Source organism: Petromyzon marinus, chromosome 53 (assembly GCF_048934315.1).
Source record: "Petromyzon marinus isolate PM22_M1 ecotype Great Lakes invasive population chromosome 53, UKy_Petmar_22M1.pri1.0, whole genome shotgun sequence".
In the NCBI taxonomy this organism is placed as follows: Eukaryota; Metazoa; Chordata; class Hyperoartia; order Petromyzontiformes; family Petromyzontidae; genus Petromyzon; species Petromyzon marinus.
Window position 1 is genome coordinate 8,119,625 of NC_133719.1, and position 14,109 is coordinate 8,133,733.

General features: G+C 52.1%; 1 protein-coding gene across 2 annotated transcripts in view; it reads right to left on the reverse strand.

Annotated features, from left to right (window-relative positions):
• LOC116953879 (uncharacterized) overlaps positions 1-14,109 on the reverse strand; it is a 68,984-nt gene that overhangs the window by 34,732 nt on the left and 20,143 nt on the right. For both annotated transcript variants that reach the window (XM_076051976.1, XM_032974166.2), the window contains exons 4-5: positions 4,286-4,355; positions 1,811-1,869 (exon numbers count right to left, since the gene is read on the reverse strand). In XM_076051976.1, coding sequence (XP_075908091.1) covers positions 1,811-1,869; positions 4,286-4,355 — 129 coding nt within the window. The remainder of the gene's footprint in view (positions 1-1,810; positions 1,870-4,285; positions 4,356-14,109) is intronic.

The window sequence follows — 14,109 nt, forward strand, 5'->3', positions numbered from 1 at the left end:
TGACACTGCGGTGGACACAATGACACTACGGTGGACACAATGACACTGCGGTGGACACAATGCCACTGTGGTGGACACAATGACACAGTGGTGGACACAATGACACTGTGGTGGACACAATGACAGTGGTGGACACAATGACACTACGGTGGACACAATGACACTATGGTGGACACAATTACACTGCCGTGGACACAATGACAGTGGTGGACACAATGACAGTGGTGGACACAATGACACTATGGTGGGCACAATGACACTGTGGTGGACACAATGACACTGCGGTGGACACAATGACACTGCGGTGGACACAATGACAGTGGTGGACACAATGACAGTGGTGGACACAATGACACTGCGTGGACACAATGACACTGGGGTGGACACAATGACAGTGGTGGACACAATGACACTATGGTGGACACAATGACACTACGGTAGACACAATGACACTGTGGTGGACACAATGACAGTGGTGGACACAATGACACTGCGGTGGACACAATGACAGTGGTGGACACAATGACAGTGGTGGACACAATGACACTGCGGTGGACACAATGACACTGTGGTGGACACAATGACACTGTGGTGGACACAATGACACTGTGGTGGACACAATGACACTACGGTGGACACAATGACAGTGGTGGACACAATGACACTATGGTGGACACAATGACAGTGGTGGACACAATGACACTACGGTGGACACAATGACACTGCGGTGGACACAATGACACTGTGGTGGACACAATGACACTGTGGTGGACACAATGACAGTGGTGGACACAATGACACTACGGTGGACACAATGACACTACAGTGGACACAATGACAGTGGTGGACACAATGACACTACGGTGGACACAATGACAGTGGTGGACACAATGACAGTGGTGGACACAATGACACTATGGTGGACACAATGACACAGTGGTGGACACAATGACACTATGGTGGACACAATGACACTATGGTGGACACAATGACAGTGGTGGACACAATGACACTACGGTGGACACAATGACACTACGGTGGACACAATGACAGTGGTGGACACAATGACACTACGGTGGACACAATGACAGTGGTGGACACAATGACAGTGGTGGACACAATGACACTATGGTGGACACAATGACACAGTGGTGGACACAATGACACTATGGTGGACACAATGACACTACGGTAGACACAATGATACTGCGGTGGACACAATGACACTACGGTGGACACAATGACACTTCGGTGGACACAATGCAAAGCTTCTGAAAAAGAGCTATTATGGTGCAGTGGGCCTTACCTGGTAAAATAAAAATTTTTTTTACATCTTATGGGACCCTTTTTGCCAGGATAAAAAATGATGAAAAATAAAAATAGGTTTCACCCTTTCTGGCAATACAACAGGTGTCAAGATGTTGAAACACCAAATAGAAACCTTTTGCAAGGCAGCAATTCCGCATTAACCACACGTGCTTGTGGTGAACATGCAAACACGCTAACATGCTCTGATAATTATAGATGCGTCGTCTTTGAAACTGATTGGCCTTTAGGGCCTAGTCTCACCAGTGTTAGACCAGAGGACGCCAAAAGGCGAACAGCAACAAAGACAATGCAAGCGTGAGAGCACTTTAAAGCTTGGTTCGAGCAAGTTATGTCGACGGGACATTTTTGCCAGTACCAACAATCTTCATTTGAAGCTTCAACAATGATGAAAAATAACAATATGTTTTACCCTATATGGCAATAAAAAATGTTAGTTTAGTTTAGGGTGGCGTGTTGTGGATGGGTGGGTTGGGCAGCTCACCTGCACGGCACACCCCAGCATGAGCAGAAGCACCCTCCTCAATTCTTGCACGCTGCGCTCTGCCCGGCACCCACAACGACACGGACGACGACGCGACTCAGGTGAGCGGTACTTGCCGAGCGTTGCGTCCCTGCGACAGCCTGCCTGCCGAGCCGTTGCCACTCCCCCGCGTGTGGCCCAGAAGTGCATCACCTAGCCCGGGCGCGAGCGTCGCTGTGGTGTCGCGGCCACTTTAAGGAATATTTATATATAAACACGTCATTCTAATTTGATCGCGATCGCGATGTCGGATCGCGAGACGCTGCGCCAGATCTGATCTCCCTTTGCCGTGAACCAAGTGTCAAACCTCACCGTTTGACTCTCAGACCTGGAATTTTAGCCAAATTTGGTGCAGAAACAAACTTACCGATGGATTTTTTCTTTTGTAGTGTGCAGTCATTTGTGATTGGGCTGAGGCCACATACTCACTACACCTGGTTTAATCACGGGCAGCCGAAATCACGATTAGAACCCAGGATCTCAGCGGTGCCAGTGCAACGCTCATACCTCTGATCCACCCGGCCTCAATGTCACAGCCACTTAAGACGTTTTTTTTCCACCGTACAGCCAAGCCATGCCGGGGCCTGTGCCGAGCCAACTCAGGAGGCACCAGGTTTGTTTTTTCACTGCACAGGCCGAGCCATGCTGCCAACGGTCCCACCTAATGAACGCATCATTAACCCCGCCGCTGGCCCTGCTTGGCCCCAAGCCAGATTCAGATGTCACGCGAGGCCAGCGTATCTCGATTTTATTATGGCTCGGCTCGGCACGGCAAATGCCCAGTGGGAATTCACCTGTACGGTGAGTGCTCAGCGCTGGCTCGGCTCGGATATGCCACAGCGAGCGTTTCTGTTTCTGGTGGCTCCCCGCATTGTAGTGGAAGCTGGGTGAACGCCTAAACCTTTGTGCGATTTTTTATTTATGCCTTTAGTTTGTTGTCCTCCACCTGCACCTCCGATTAGCACAGTTGGCTACGTACAGTGCTAAAGAAGTTCAACGTACATACCTACATTGGCCAAACAGTGCCAGCATTTCACAAGAGCCAGGGGGAGGGAGAAAGTCGGACGGCACGCTGCGCACGATCTAATTTCTCATTGGAACAGGGCCACGTTTTGAACCGTGATGCCCCGTGCCCTCCAGACACAATTATGCTATCGCGTGTCCTCTGCAGCCAGGAACATTGAAAGGGCCAGGTGACCAGTCCAGATGACAACGCCGTCCTGAAGGCCAGCAAAGATTTACAAAGAAAAGACAGATAATAATAATCATGACTAACGATTGTGCTGATTGTAGTAATTTGAACCTAGGATCTCAGGTGTCAGCTGGTACAGCTTAGAACCTGGGGTTTGCATTCAGGTAACTGCCTGTAATTAAAACTGGGTTCACAAGTGGCGGTGAGTTGAAGGTCTGAACCCGGTCCAACAATGACGGCAAAGAATAATTATCACTTGAAATTGGATTTTTGCATCTCTGGGATTCAAGTATCGGTTTCACTGTCATGCAACGAATGTTACTCGCATATCCTGAGCGGGTGGGAAAGTTTTGCGTGTGGACCAGATGGTCCCTTGAAAAGGGGGACAACAGAGGTGGGGCTCTGTGACGTCCACTTCTGTGAGCCGTTCTCGAACCCGGAAGGGGGGTTGCCACTGCTCTGCGAGAGAACCGAATGGGGGCCTCGTCTCCTGGCATGAAGCCAAATGCACAATCGGGGAAAAATGAATTGTCAAATGCAAAAATGTGTCGGAGGAGAAAAAAACCCATGAAAAGGGATTATGATGATGTAAACGCTGACAGTGGTAGAGTGATGGACTCTGTGTTGAAGGCAATGTCTCCAGACCACCTAGAGTATCCCATTCTGAAGATCAAACATTTCCAGCCACCGATTGTGTGCGAAAGGTCATGGATGCGCGAGGAGGTGCCTGTACGTGGGTGTCCATGTGTATGTGTGCCCTGTGCATGCCCTGTGTATGCCCTGTGTATGCCCAGTGCGTGTGCCGTGTGTGTGCCGTGTGTGTGCCCTGTGTGTGTGCGTGTATGCCCTGCGTGCGGATTGTCTGTGCCCTGTGCATGCGTGTGTGCCCTGTGTGTGTGTCTGTGTGTGCGCCCTGTGTGTGCCGTGTGTGTATGGGGAGCACTAGTTTAGCGGTTATCGAGCGGCGATCATAAATCCGACGAACCCGAGTTCGATTCCCGCGCACGGCCAACGTCGGTGACGAATACCTGAACCGGTCCTGGGGCCTCCCCGAGGCCGACTCAGCCTTGAGCAAGTACCTGGTGCGGTGTGTAAACAACTGCACCGGGGAGACAAAGGAGACGGCTGAGCGTGGTGCTGGCCACCCACCCCCACATGTGCCACCGGCCTTTATTGGTGCTCGTGAACAGCACACCTCTCCATGTTTGTGTGCCCTGCGTACCCCTGCCGGGGGGCGCCCATACCTGAGTGAGGGTCTCGAGCCAACGCCAGAACGTCCGGAAGCGGCATGACGATCACCTGGTGCAGGCTTTCCTGTTACGCAAACACGCGGGCGCGCACGTTACACAGGTAAGGTAACGACGAAAGGTTCCAATTGATCAATTGTTTTCTTCTCTCAACAACACGGTCATTTTCAACATGCGAAAGCGTCGGCACGGTTTTTCGGCAACGCTCTCGAAGAGAGAGAACGAGGGACCGCAGACGAGCTTGGAAGTCAGCCACACGGCGAGCGGGCACGACCAACAATTGCCCAAGTTCTATGGTCGAGTATATATTAAGGTGCTTCGGCCAAATAATTATTTGGCCCAAATAATGTTTTTTTACACGTGGGAAGGAATCCAGAGCACTCGGAGGAGACCCACACGTGCGCTGTGGCAACACTGTCATCCCGTACAGATGGGACAGGCGGAGTCCACACTTGCTGCGCCGCCTTCGCCTGGTGAGCCATGGTATGGGGGGCTCCTCGACGCCCACGGGAAGGGAATTTCACAAGGCAGGTTTTCCCCCCGCTTTGCGCGGGTTCGGTTTTGCGCGATTTGGCGTGCACGTGGCTCGCCTATATCTACCCAAGATTCGCGATATTATGCGATTTGAATTCACTCGTACGAAGCTGGCCGGTCAGACGTGGGACGACATTGTTTGCGTGCTGGATGCGACATTCGGCAGGCAGCGGCCTCGAGCGGTTTCGCTTTGCGAGCCACTTTTTTTTAGAGCGCATCTACCGCATAAAGCGAGGGAAAAACCTGTATCCGTGCGATCCATCAACCCTCGCCTCCGCGGTACTAGATTACAGACCACGTGCATAGCCACCACCGCCCAAATCTCGCGACACACACACGCACGCAATAAAAATCACACCCAAGGGTCTAAACCAGCATCGTATAATGGGGACTACATTGTCCTCGACATCCACTCGTGGCCGCTACGTTCACCACCCCGGTGTCAACCCAGTTCATAGTACGAGACTTCGTTAGGGTACAAAATCAGGACCTTTGTTTGCACTGGGGAAATCCGATGAGCTGGGAAGCTATTTTGTTCTAGAGATGTCCAGTAGGGCACATTCAGCGACTGCCAAACTCGGGTTCGTGTCACCCACTACGGGCCAACCTTTTCCACACGGACAAATCCCCTCCGTTTAAATAGCCCGCGGGCCACGGCCTTAACTCGGTTACCACTCAAGGTAGCAACATCACTGGTGGCGCCGCCTGTTTTGTTACCCGGCGTGTACGCGTGAATTACTTGAGAGCCCCCCATTGGCTCCAAATTGGTTATCACAGAATTCTCTGTTATTGGTCACAATAAGGACATTGGAACCAACCACGCTCCGACCGACAAATGTGATGTGTGGTCTGGGGGCTCGTGCACTAAAATACGAATAATGTAGTCACATGCTGTGCACGTGCCCAGTGGATTAAGCTAGTACGGGGCCTGTAGCGTATGTTATAAAGGGGCCCTAGAAATAAAACGCGTAAATATTAAAACACATAAACGTTTAACTTGCACGGTAAAGTAATTGGATTTTTTCATTTGCTATACAGCCAGATAATACGACAAATCGCTAACCTTAAACACCCAGTCGTTCATAAAAGTTGAAGGCAGTATAGTAGTATAGTAATAGAGCGAGTGCAGAATCACTGAACCGAAATTGATTGCTTGAAAGTGCGGGGTCCGTAGCATATGGAGCTACTTTTGCTACTACGATAATCCGACACCGCACGTGCCTAATCGACCGTCATGAATGTCTCACCCCCCCTCTCTCTCCCCACACACACACATACAATGGCCAGGCGGAATGTTCCATGAGTTTATCATGCAAATCAGTCCTTATTGGGACAGAGAGAATCGGGGAAGGGGTTCAACGCATCCGGTCGCTGGTAACAACTCACAGAACCGGTTTCCCGTATAAATAAATAAATGGAGGCGAGATAAGGCTGGCTGCGTGAGTGTGGGTGGGTGTGTGTGGGTGTGTGAGTGGGTGTGTGGGTGTGTGGGTGTGTGAGTGGGTGTGTGGGTGTGTGGGTGGGTGTGTGGGTGTGTGGGTGGGTGTGTGGGTGTGTGGGTGTGTGGGTGGGTGTGTGGGTGTGTGGGTGGGTGGGTGGGTGTGTGGGTGTGTGGGTGGGTGGGTGGGTGTGTGGGTGTGTGGGTGTGTGGGTGTGTGGGTGGGTGGGTGGGTGTGTGGGTGTGTGGGTGTGTGGGTGGGTGGGTGGGTGTGTGGGTGGGTGGGTGGGTGTGTGGGTGGGTGGGTGGGTGTGTGGGTGTGTGGGTGTGTGGGTGGGTGGGTGGGTGTGTGGGTGTGTGGGTGGGTGGGTGTGTGGGTGTGTGAGTGAGTGGGTGTGGGTGGGTGTGTGAGTGAGTGTGGGTGGGTGTGTGAGTGAGTGTGGGTGGGTGTGTGAGTGTGGGTGGGTGGGTGTGTGAGTGTGTGTGGGTGGGTGTGTGAGTGTGTGTGGGTGGGTGTGTTAGTGTGTGTGGGTGGGTGTGTGAGTGTGGGTGTGTGAGTGTGGGTGGGTGAGTGTGGGTGGGTGAGTGTGGGTGGGTGAGTGTGGGTGGGTGGGTGTGTGAGTGTGGGTGGGTGGGTGTGTGAGTGTGGGTGGGTGGGTGTGTGAGTGTGGGTGGGTGGGTGTGTGAGTGTGGGTGGGTGGGTGGGTGTGTGAGTGTGGGTGGGTGGGTGGGTGTGTGAGTGTGGGTGGGTGGGTGTGTGAGTGTGGGTGGGTGGGTGTGTGAGTGTGGGTGGGTGGGTGTGTGAGTGTGGGTGGGTGTGGGTGTGTGAGTGTGGGTGGGTGTGGGTGTGTGAGTGTGGGTGGGTGGGTGTGTGAGTGTGCGTGGGTGGGTGTGTGAGTGTGGGTGGGTGTGTGAGTGTGGGTGGGTGGTTGTGTGAGTGTGGGTGGGTGGTTGTGTGAGTGTGGGTGGGTGTGTGGGTGGGTGTGGGTGTGTGGGTGGGTGTGTGAGTGTGGGTGGGTGTGTGAGTGTGGGTGGGTGTGTGAGTGTGGGTGGGTGTGTGAGTGTGGGTGGGTGTGTGAGTGTGGGTGGGTGTGTGAGTGTGGGTGGGTGGGTGGGTATGTGTGGGTGGGTGGGTGGGTATGTGAGTGTGGGTGGGTGGGTGGGTGTGTGAGTGTGGGTGGGTGGGTGTGTGAGTGTGGGTGGGTGGGTGAGTGTGTGAGTGTGGGTGGGTGGGTGTGTGAGTGAGTGTGGGTGAGTGTGTGAGTGAGTGTGGGTGAGTGGGTGGTTGAGTGTGGGTGAGTGGGTGGTTGAGTGTGGGTGAGTGCATGGAGGAGGCTCGTGAAGGACGCTGCTGCTGCTACTGGGCAGTTGGAGGCAGTCGCCCTCCAGCAACATCGGAGGGCAGAGGAGCGACGCTCACAACAACGAGCGGCGCGCCGGGCGGATAAAATGCATCAAGTTGGCACAGTAAGGGGGTTACAGGTGGTGCATCCACCGGTCATCTCAGTCAGCCAACCCGTGGCACCACCTGGGTCTGTCCCGAGACCACCTCCTGTCAGCGAGCCTTCGACACTTCACGTGGCCTCAAAGTGCACCTACCCTGGCACAGGCGCCGTGGTGACATCACTGTCACTTAGTGGCGAATGGCGGCTGTTGGTATTGGCAGTGTGGGTGGGTGCAGTGTGGGTGGGTGCAGTGTGGGTGGGTGCAGTGAGTGTGGGTGGGTGCAGTGAGTGTGGGTGGGTGCAGTGTGGGTGGGTGCAGTGTGGGTGGGTGCAGTGAGTGTGCAGTGAGTGTGGGTGAATGCAGGGAGTGTGTGGGTTCAGTGCTTGTGGGTGGGTTCAGTGCTTGTGGGTGAATGCAGGGAGTGTGTGGGTTCAGTGCTTGTGGGTGGATGCAGGGAGTGTGTGGGTTCAGTGCTTGTGGGTGGGTGCAGTGCTTGTGGGTGGATGCAGGGAGTGTAAGGGGTGGAGGCCGCAGGACATTGCCCTCGTGCCAAAACGCAAACGCACGCACGGAGCGCAACCGCTACAACAAAATAAATTCTGGTGCCAATGCGTTTCGCCCCGTCACCCCACTCCCTCCCTTCTTTGTCACGGTTTGTTGGGCGCAGGCCAGAAACAAACGGCCCCTATCGGAAGGTGGGACGGGTAAGAGATGAAACAGTTTTTTCTTGAATTGGGCACGGGCTGCAAGAACTTTGGAGGAGAGACGATGGGAGGGAATTTCCGGAGTCTATCCACGCGAAAAATACGTTTTGGGAGTCAAGTTTATCTTGCTTGACGGGGCGAGACCTCGCGATAGATCAAGAGTGGCAGACCCGGGGGGGTGGGGGGGGGGTCACCAAAACGACAAAAATGGCGTTAAAAAAAACAAGCGCGGATGGCTACGTACGGTGCTAAAGAAGTTCAACATGCATACAAAAACAGCCAAAGAGAAAACAGTCCTGGGGCATGGGAGTGTCCGTGTCCCATTTTGCCCGAATGTTGGTGGGTCCACACCACGCTACATGCACACTCCCCCCCCCCCCCCAGAGACAACACTAATTCTGATTGGGTATGAAAATAAATAAAAAATGCCTCTGTTTGAGGTTTTTTTGGGGTTAGATCGCGTAAATGTCGTCAAACCCGCCACCACCCGACACAGCCAATTGGCAAGGTTTGTCACGTGAACAAAACGTGCCAAATTCGTTCCTAGTCCAGCGCACACGGGTGTGTTGGAGAGTAAACCCACGACATTCACAATTCGAGTGGCTCCTCTGTTTGCCTACCCATCGACATCCGCCTCTGTTGGGTACCTGGCAGAGTGTCAACATCGGCACTGGGAAGCCGAAGGTGACCAGGGTGTGATGCTGGCAACCTCCACCACGTGTGGCGAGCTAACTGCATTTGCCCCAACAGCACGTCGGTGCTGTAACAACTCTGTACAAACTCTTTTGTTCTTTCGGTAAAGTCACGTAAAGCATAAAATAAAATCAATCACGACGTTTCGGGCGCAACACAAGCGTCCGTCATCAGGTGGCAAAGCGACCCACGTGACTTTACCGAAAGAACCAAAGAGTATGGATTCCTGCAGTCACGAAAGCTTCAAATCAACTCTGTACAGCTCTCCCGCGCGTGTTCTGGTCGTAGCGCGCGCGCCGTCCGTCGTCGTGATGTCCGACGTTTCGCCGCACATGCTCGGTGGGAGCTTCTCGTCAGCTGTCGAGACCCCCCCCCCCCCCGCGCCTACACACACACAAATAAGCAAACTGCCACCCACCACGTAGCCTACACAGACTGCGTCTACACAGGCAGCAGTAGGTGATGTACGTGTTGGTGGACATGAATGCTGTAGGTGGGTGGTGTTTTGTGGGCGAGTCGGGGGCCTCGTGGCCAGAGTTTCGTGTTGATGGCAGCGTTCCCGGCGAGCGATCTTTGCTCGGTTTTTTTATTTACCCCGGAAGTCTCAAACCCTCTTTTTGCAGGAGGGTTCTGCCAAGTGAGAAGCCACTTTTGTGGAGCTATTCATTTTTGTGGCCAGGTCGTTTCTGAACAATTAAGTGAATACCACAGTCGGCTGCTAGGATGGGGATGGTTGAGTTTTCTTTGCGTGTTTATGGGTGCTTTGTTGACCTTTCCTGTACTTTGCACTACTATCGTGTTATTGTACTGTTTGTTGTTGTAACGTTCTTACCTTGTGCCCCTACTGGACATTGTTAAAAACCAGCATTATAGCTCATTCGATTCCTCCCGTATGAGTAAATATTCTGATTCTGAAGTTTTCACAGTAGGGGGGGGGGGGGGGGGCGATGTTTATAGTGCAATCCTCATCGAGTAGTTTGCAGATGATTTTTCAGCATTGGGATGTTTCACCAACACCAGTTAAATTGTAGGGTTTTTTTTACACACAATAGGAGGAAACCAGAAAACGCAGAGGAAACCCACACAGAACATACAAACTCCATACAGAAAGTTTAACGCGCAGGAAGCTTTCGCCACCAATATCATCCGTAATACAAGTTTTTTTTGGGGGGGGGTTAGATCACGTAGATATATAAATGTGTCGTTAAACCCGCCACCACCCGACGCAGCCAATTATTAATGTTTGCCACGTAAACAGAACGTGGCGATTCGTTACTAGTATACAGCGCTCCGGTGTGTCAGAGCATTTGTCCCATACAGAGAGTCACCCGAGCCGGGAATCGAACCCAGGCTGTCCTTCCAGCTGCGAGGCACGAACACTGCCATCGTGCCTCGTTGGACGTGAGCGTCCGCCCGCGAGTGTTGGCGACTCGGTGATGCGAGTGATGCGAGCGGCGAGTTGCGTGGAGTGAGTTTGGTGGGCATCCATCGGCACAAGCGTCCGAGTGGTGGGAAGGATGGTGGGGTGAGCAAAGTGGTGGTGGGGTAGTAGTCACATGACCATCCAAGCAGCAGGGGGTAACAGGGGATTTGGGGGGGGTGGGTAGACAAGAAGCAAGTTCCATGCCTATGACAGATGCCTGGCTCCTGGTTAGGGAATTCGAATTTACGCTCAACGCATCTCACTACGCTTATTAAAATCTGTTTGCTCAATGTTTTCGGCGACTGCGCTATTGGCATCGTGCATCTCTCACGTGGTGAGCAGGATGGGGATGGTTTCGTTTTATTTTTGCTTGCGTTTGGGTGATGTGTTTACCTTGCCTTGCACTTTGCACTCCTGTAGTGTTTGTGTGTTGTTTGTTGTTGTTGTTGTAGTGACGGTCTGACCCGCCTCTACTGGACATCTGTGAAAAGTAGCTTCCACTATAAAATAAAAACCCCGATTACATTATGAGACCTCCTTTGCCAGTAACAAGATATAGTAATAGGTTTTACCCTTTTAACTGGCACAAAAACTGACACCTTTATTCAAGGCATCATGTTTGCAATAACCACAACACAAGCAGTCAAAATGCAAACAAAAGAGACAACTCTGATAATAATATGCACTGTCCTTGAATTTGATTGGTCCACACCCGAGACAGCTTTTCTTAGAGCCTAGTCTCCACTGGTGTTGGACCAGAATAAAGGTGTCAGTTTTTGTGCCAGTTAAAAGGGTAAAACCTATTCCTATATCTTGTTTCTGGCAAAGGAGGTCTCATAATGTAAATGCTCACCCCGAGCCCTCAATACTCTGATAGTGCGCTGTTTTTGAGTTGTACGCCTTTTGGCGTCTTCTGGTCCAACACCAGTGGAGACTAGGCTCTAAGAAAAGCCGTCTCGGGTGTGGACCAATCAAATTCAAGGACAGTGCATATTATTATCAGAGTTGTCTCTTTTGTTTGCATTTTGACTGCTTGTGTTGTGGTTATTGCAAACATGATGCCTTGAATAAAGGTGTCAGTTTTTGTGCCAGTTAAAAGGGTAAAACCTATTACTAAAAACCCCGATTCCCAAGAAGCAGCAGAAACCGGTCCAGGCAAGCAATCACAGTCAAACAAAACTTTTTTATTTCGCATAAGTAGACTTCAGCCACTTTAACGTGATGAGATTGTATTTGTGTGTGTGTGTTGGTGGTGTTGTGGAGCGATTCATGACTGCGCAGAGTTCATCAGCTCACGCCGCTCGAGAACGCGGTTTAAATCACGGGCCGCCCGGCCGAAGCCTGGAATAAAAACACCGCGGAATTTCCGCGGTGTCTGCGCAGCGCAATGAGCCTCTGAAAGCACGAGGTCTTCGCCCTCCTGAACCCCCCCTCTAGGCCTCACATTTTAAATCCTACAAGTGTCCCGTTGTGTACAAGTTGCCGAACCAATGCCTTCTTCAGGTTACCCTTCACACACTGGCCACATTGGGTAGGTTACCCTTCACACACTGGTCACAATGGGTAGGTTACCCTTCACACACTGGTCACATTGGGTAGGTTACCCTTCACACACTGGTCACATTGGGTAGGTTACCCTTCACACACTGACTACATAGGGGAAGGTTACCCTTCACACACTGGTCACATTGGGTAGGTTACCCTTCACACACTGACTACATAGGGTAGGTTACCCTTCACACACTGGCCACATTGGGTAGGTTACCCTTCACACACTGGCCACAATGGGTAGGTTACCCTTCACACACTGGTCACATTGGGTAGGTTACCCTTCACACACTGGTCACATTGGGTAGGTTACCCTTCACACACTGACTACATAGGGTAGGTTACCCTTCACACACTGGCCACATTGGGTAGGTTACCCTTCACACACTGGTCACATTGGGTAGGTTACCCTTCACACACTGGTCACATTGGGTAGGTTACCCTTCACACACTGACTACATAGGGTAGGTTACCCTTCACACACTGGCCACATTGAGTAGGTTACCCTTCACACACTGGTCACATTGGGTAGGTTACCCTTCACACACTGGTCACATTGGGTAGGTTACCCTTCACACACTGGTCACATTGGGTAGGTTACCCTTCACACACTTGTCACATTGGGTAGGTTACCCTTCACACACTGGCTACATTGGGTAGGTTACCCTTCACACACTGGCCACATTGGTTAGGTTACCCTTCACACACTGGCCGCATTGGGTAGGTTACCCTTCACGCACTGGTCACATTGGGTAGGTTACCCTTCACACACTGGCCACATTGGGTAGGTTACCCTTCACACACTGCCTACATTGGGTAGGTTACCCTTCACGCACTGGTCACGTTGGGTAGGTTACCCTTCACACACTGGCCACATTGGGTAGGTTACCCTTCACACACTGGCCACATTGGGTAGGTTACCCTTCACACACTGGCCACATTGGGTAGGTTACCCTTCACACACTTGTCACATTGGGTAGGTTACCCTTCGCACACTGGCCACATTGGGTAGGTTACCCTTCACACACTGGTCACATTGGGTAGGTTACCCTTCACACACTGGTCACATTGGGTAGGTTACCCTTCACACACTGGTCACATTGGGTAGGTTACCCTTCACACACTGGTCACATTGGGTAGGTTACCCTTCACACACTGGTCACATTGGGTAGGTTACCCTTCACACACTGGCTACATTGGGTAGGTTACCCTTCACACACTGGCCACATTGGTTAGGTTACCCTTCACACACTGCCTACATTGGGTAGGTTACCCTTCACGCACTGGTCACGTTGGGTAGGTTACCCTTCACACACTGGCCACATTGGGTAGGTTACCCTTCACACACTGGCCACATTGGGTAGGTTACCCTTCACACACTGGCCACATTGGGTAGGTTACCCTTCACACACTTGTCACATTGGGTAGGTTACCCTTCGCACACTGGCCACATTGGGTAGGTTACCCTTCACACACTGGTCACATTGGGTAGGTTACCCTTCACACACTGGTCACATTGGGTAGGTTACCCTTCACACACTGGTCACATTGGGTAGGTTACCCTTCACACACTGGTCACATTGGGTAGGTTACCCTTCACACACTGGCCACATTGGGTAGCTTACCCTTCACACACTTGTCACATTGGGTAGGTTACCCTTCGCACAATGGCCACATTGGGTAGGTTACCCTTCACACACTGGTCACATTGGGTAGGTTACCCTTCATACACTGGTCACATTGGGTAGGTTACCCTTCACACACTGGTCACATTGGGTAGGTTACCCTTCACACACTGGCCACATTGGGTAGGTTACCCTTCACACACTTGTCACATTGGGTAGGTTACCCTTTACACAGTGGCCACATTGGGTAGGTTACCATTCACACAGTGGCCACATTGGGTAGGTTACCCTTCACACACTTGTCACATTGGGTAGGTTACCCTTCACACACTGGCCACATTGGGTAGGTTACCCTTCACGCACTGGCCACATTGGGTAGGTTACCCTTCACGCACTGGCCACATTGGGTA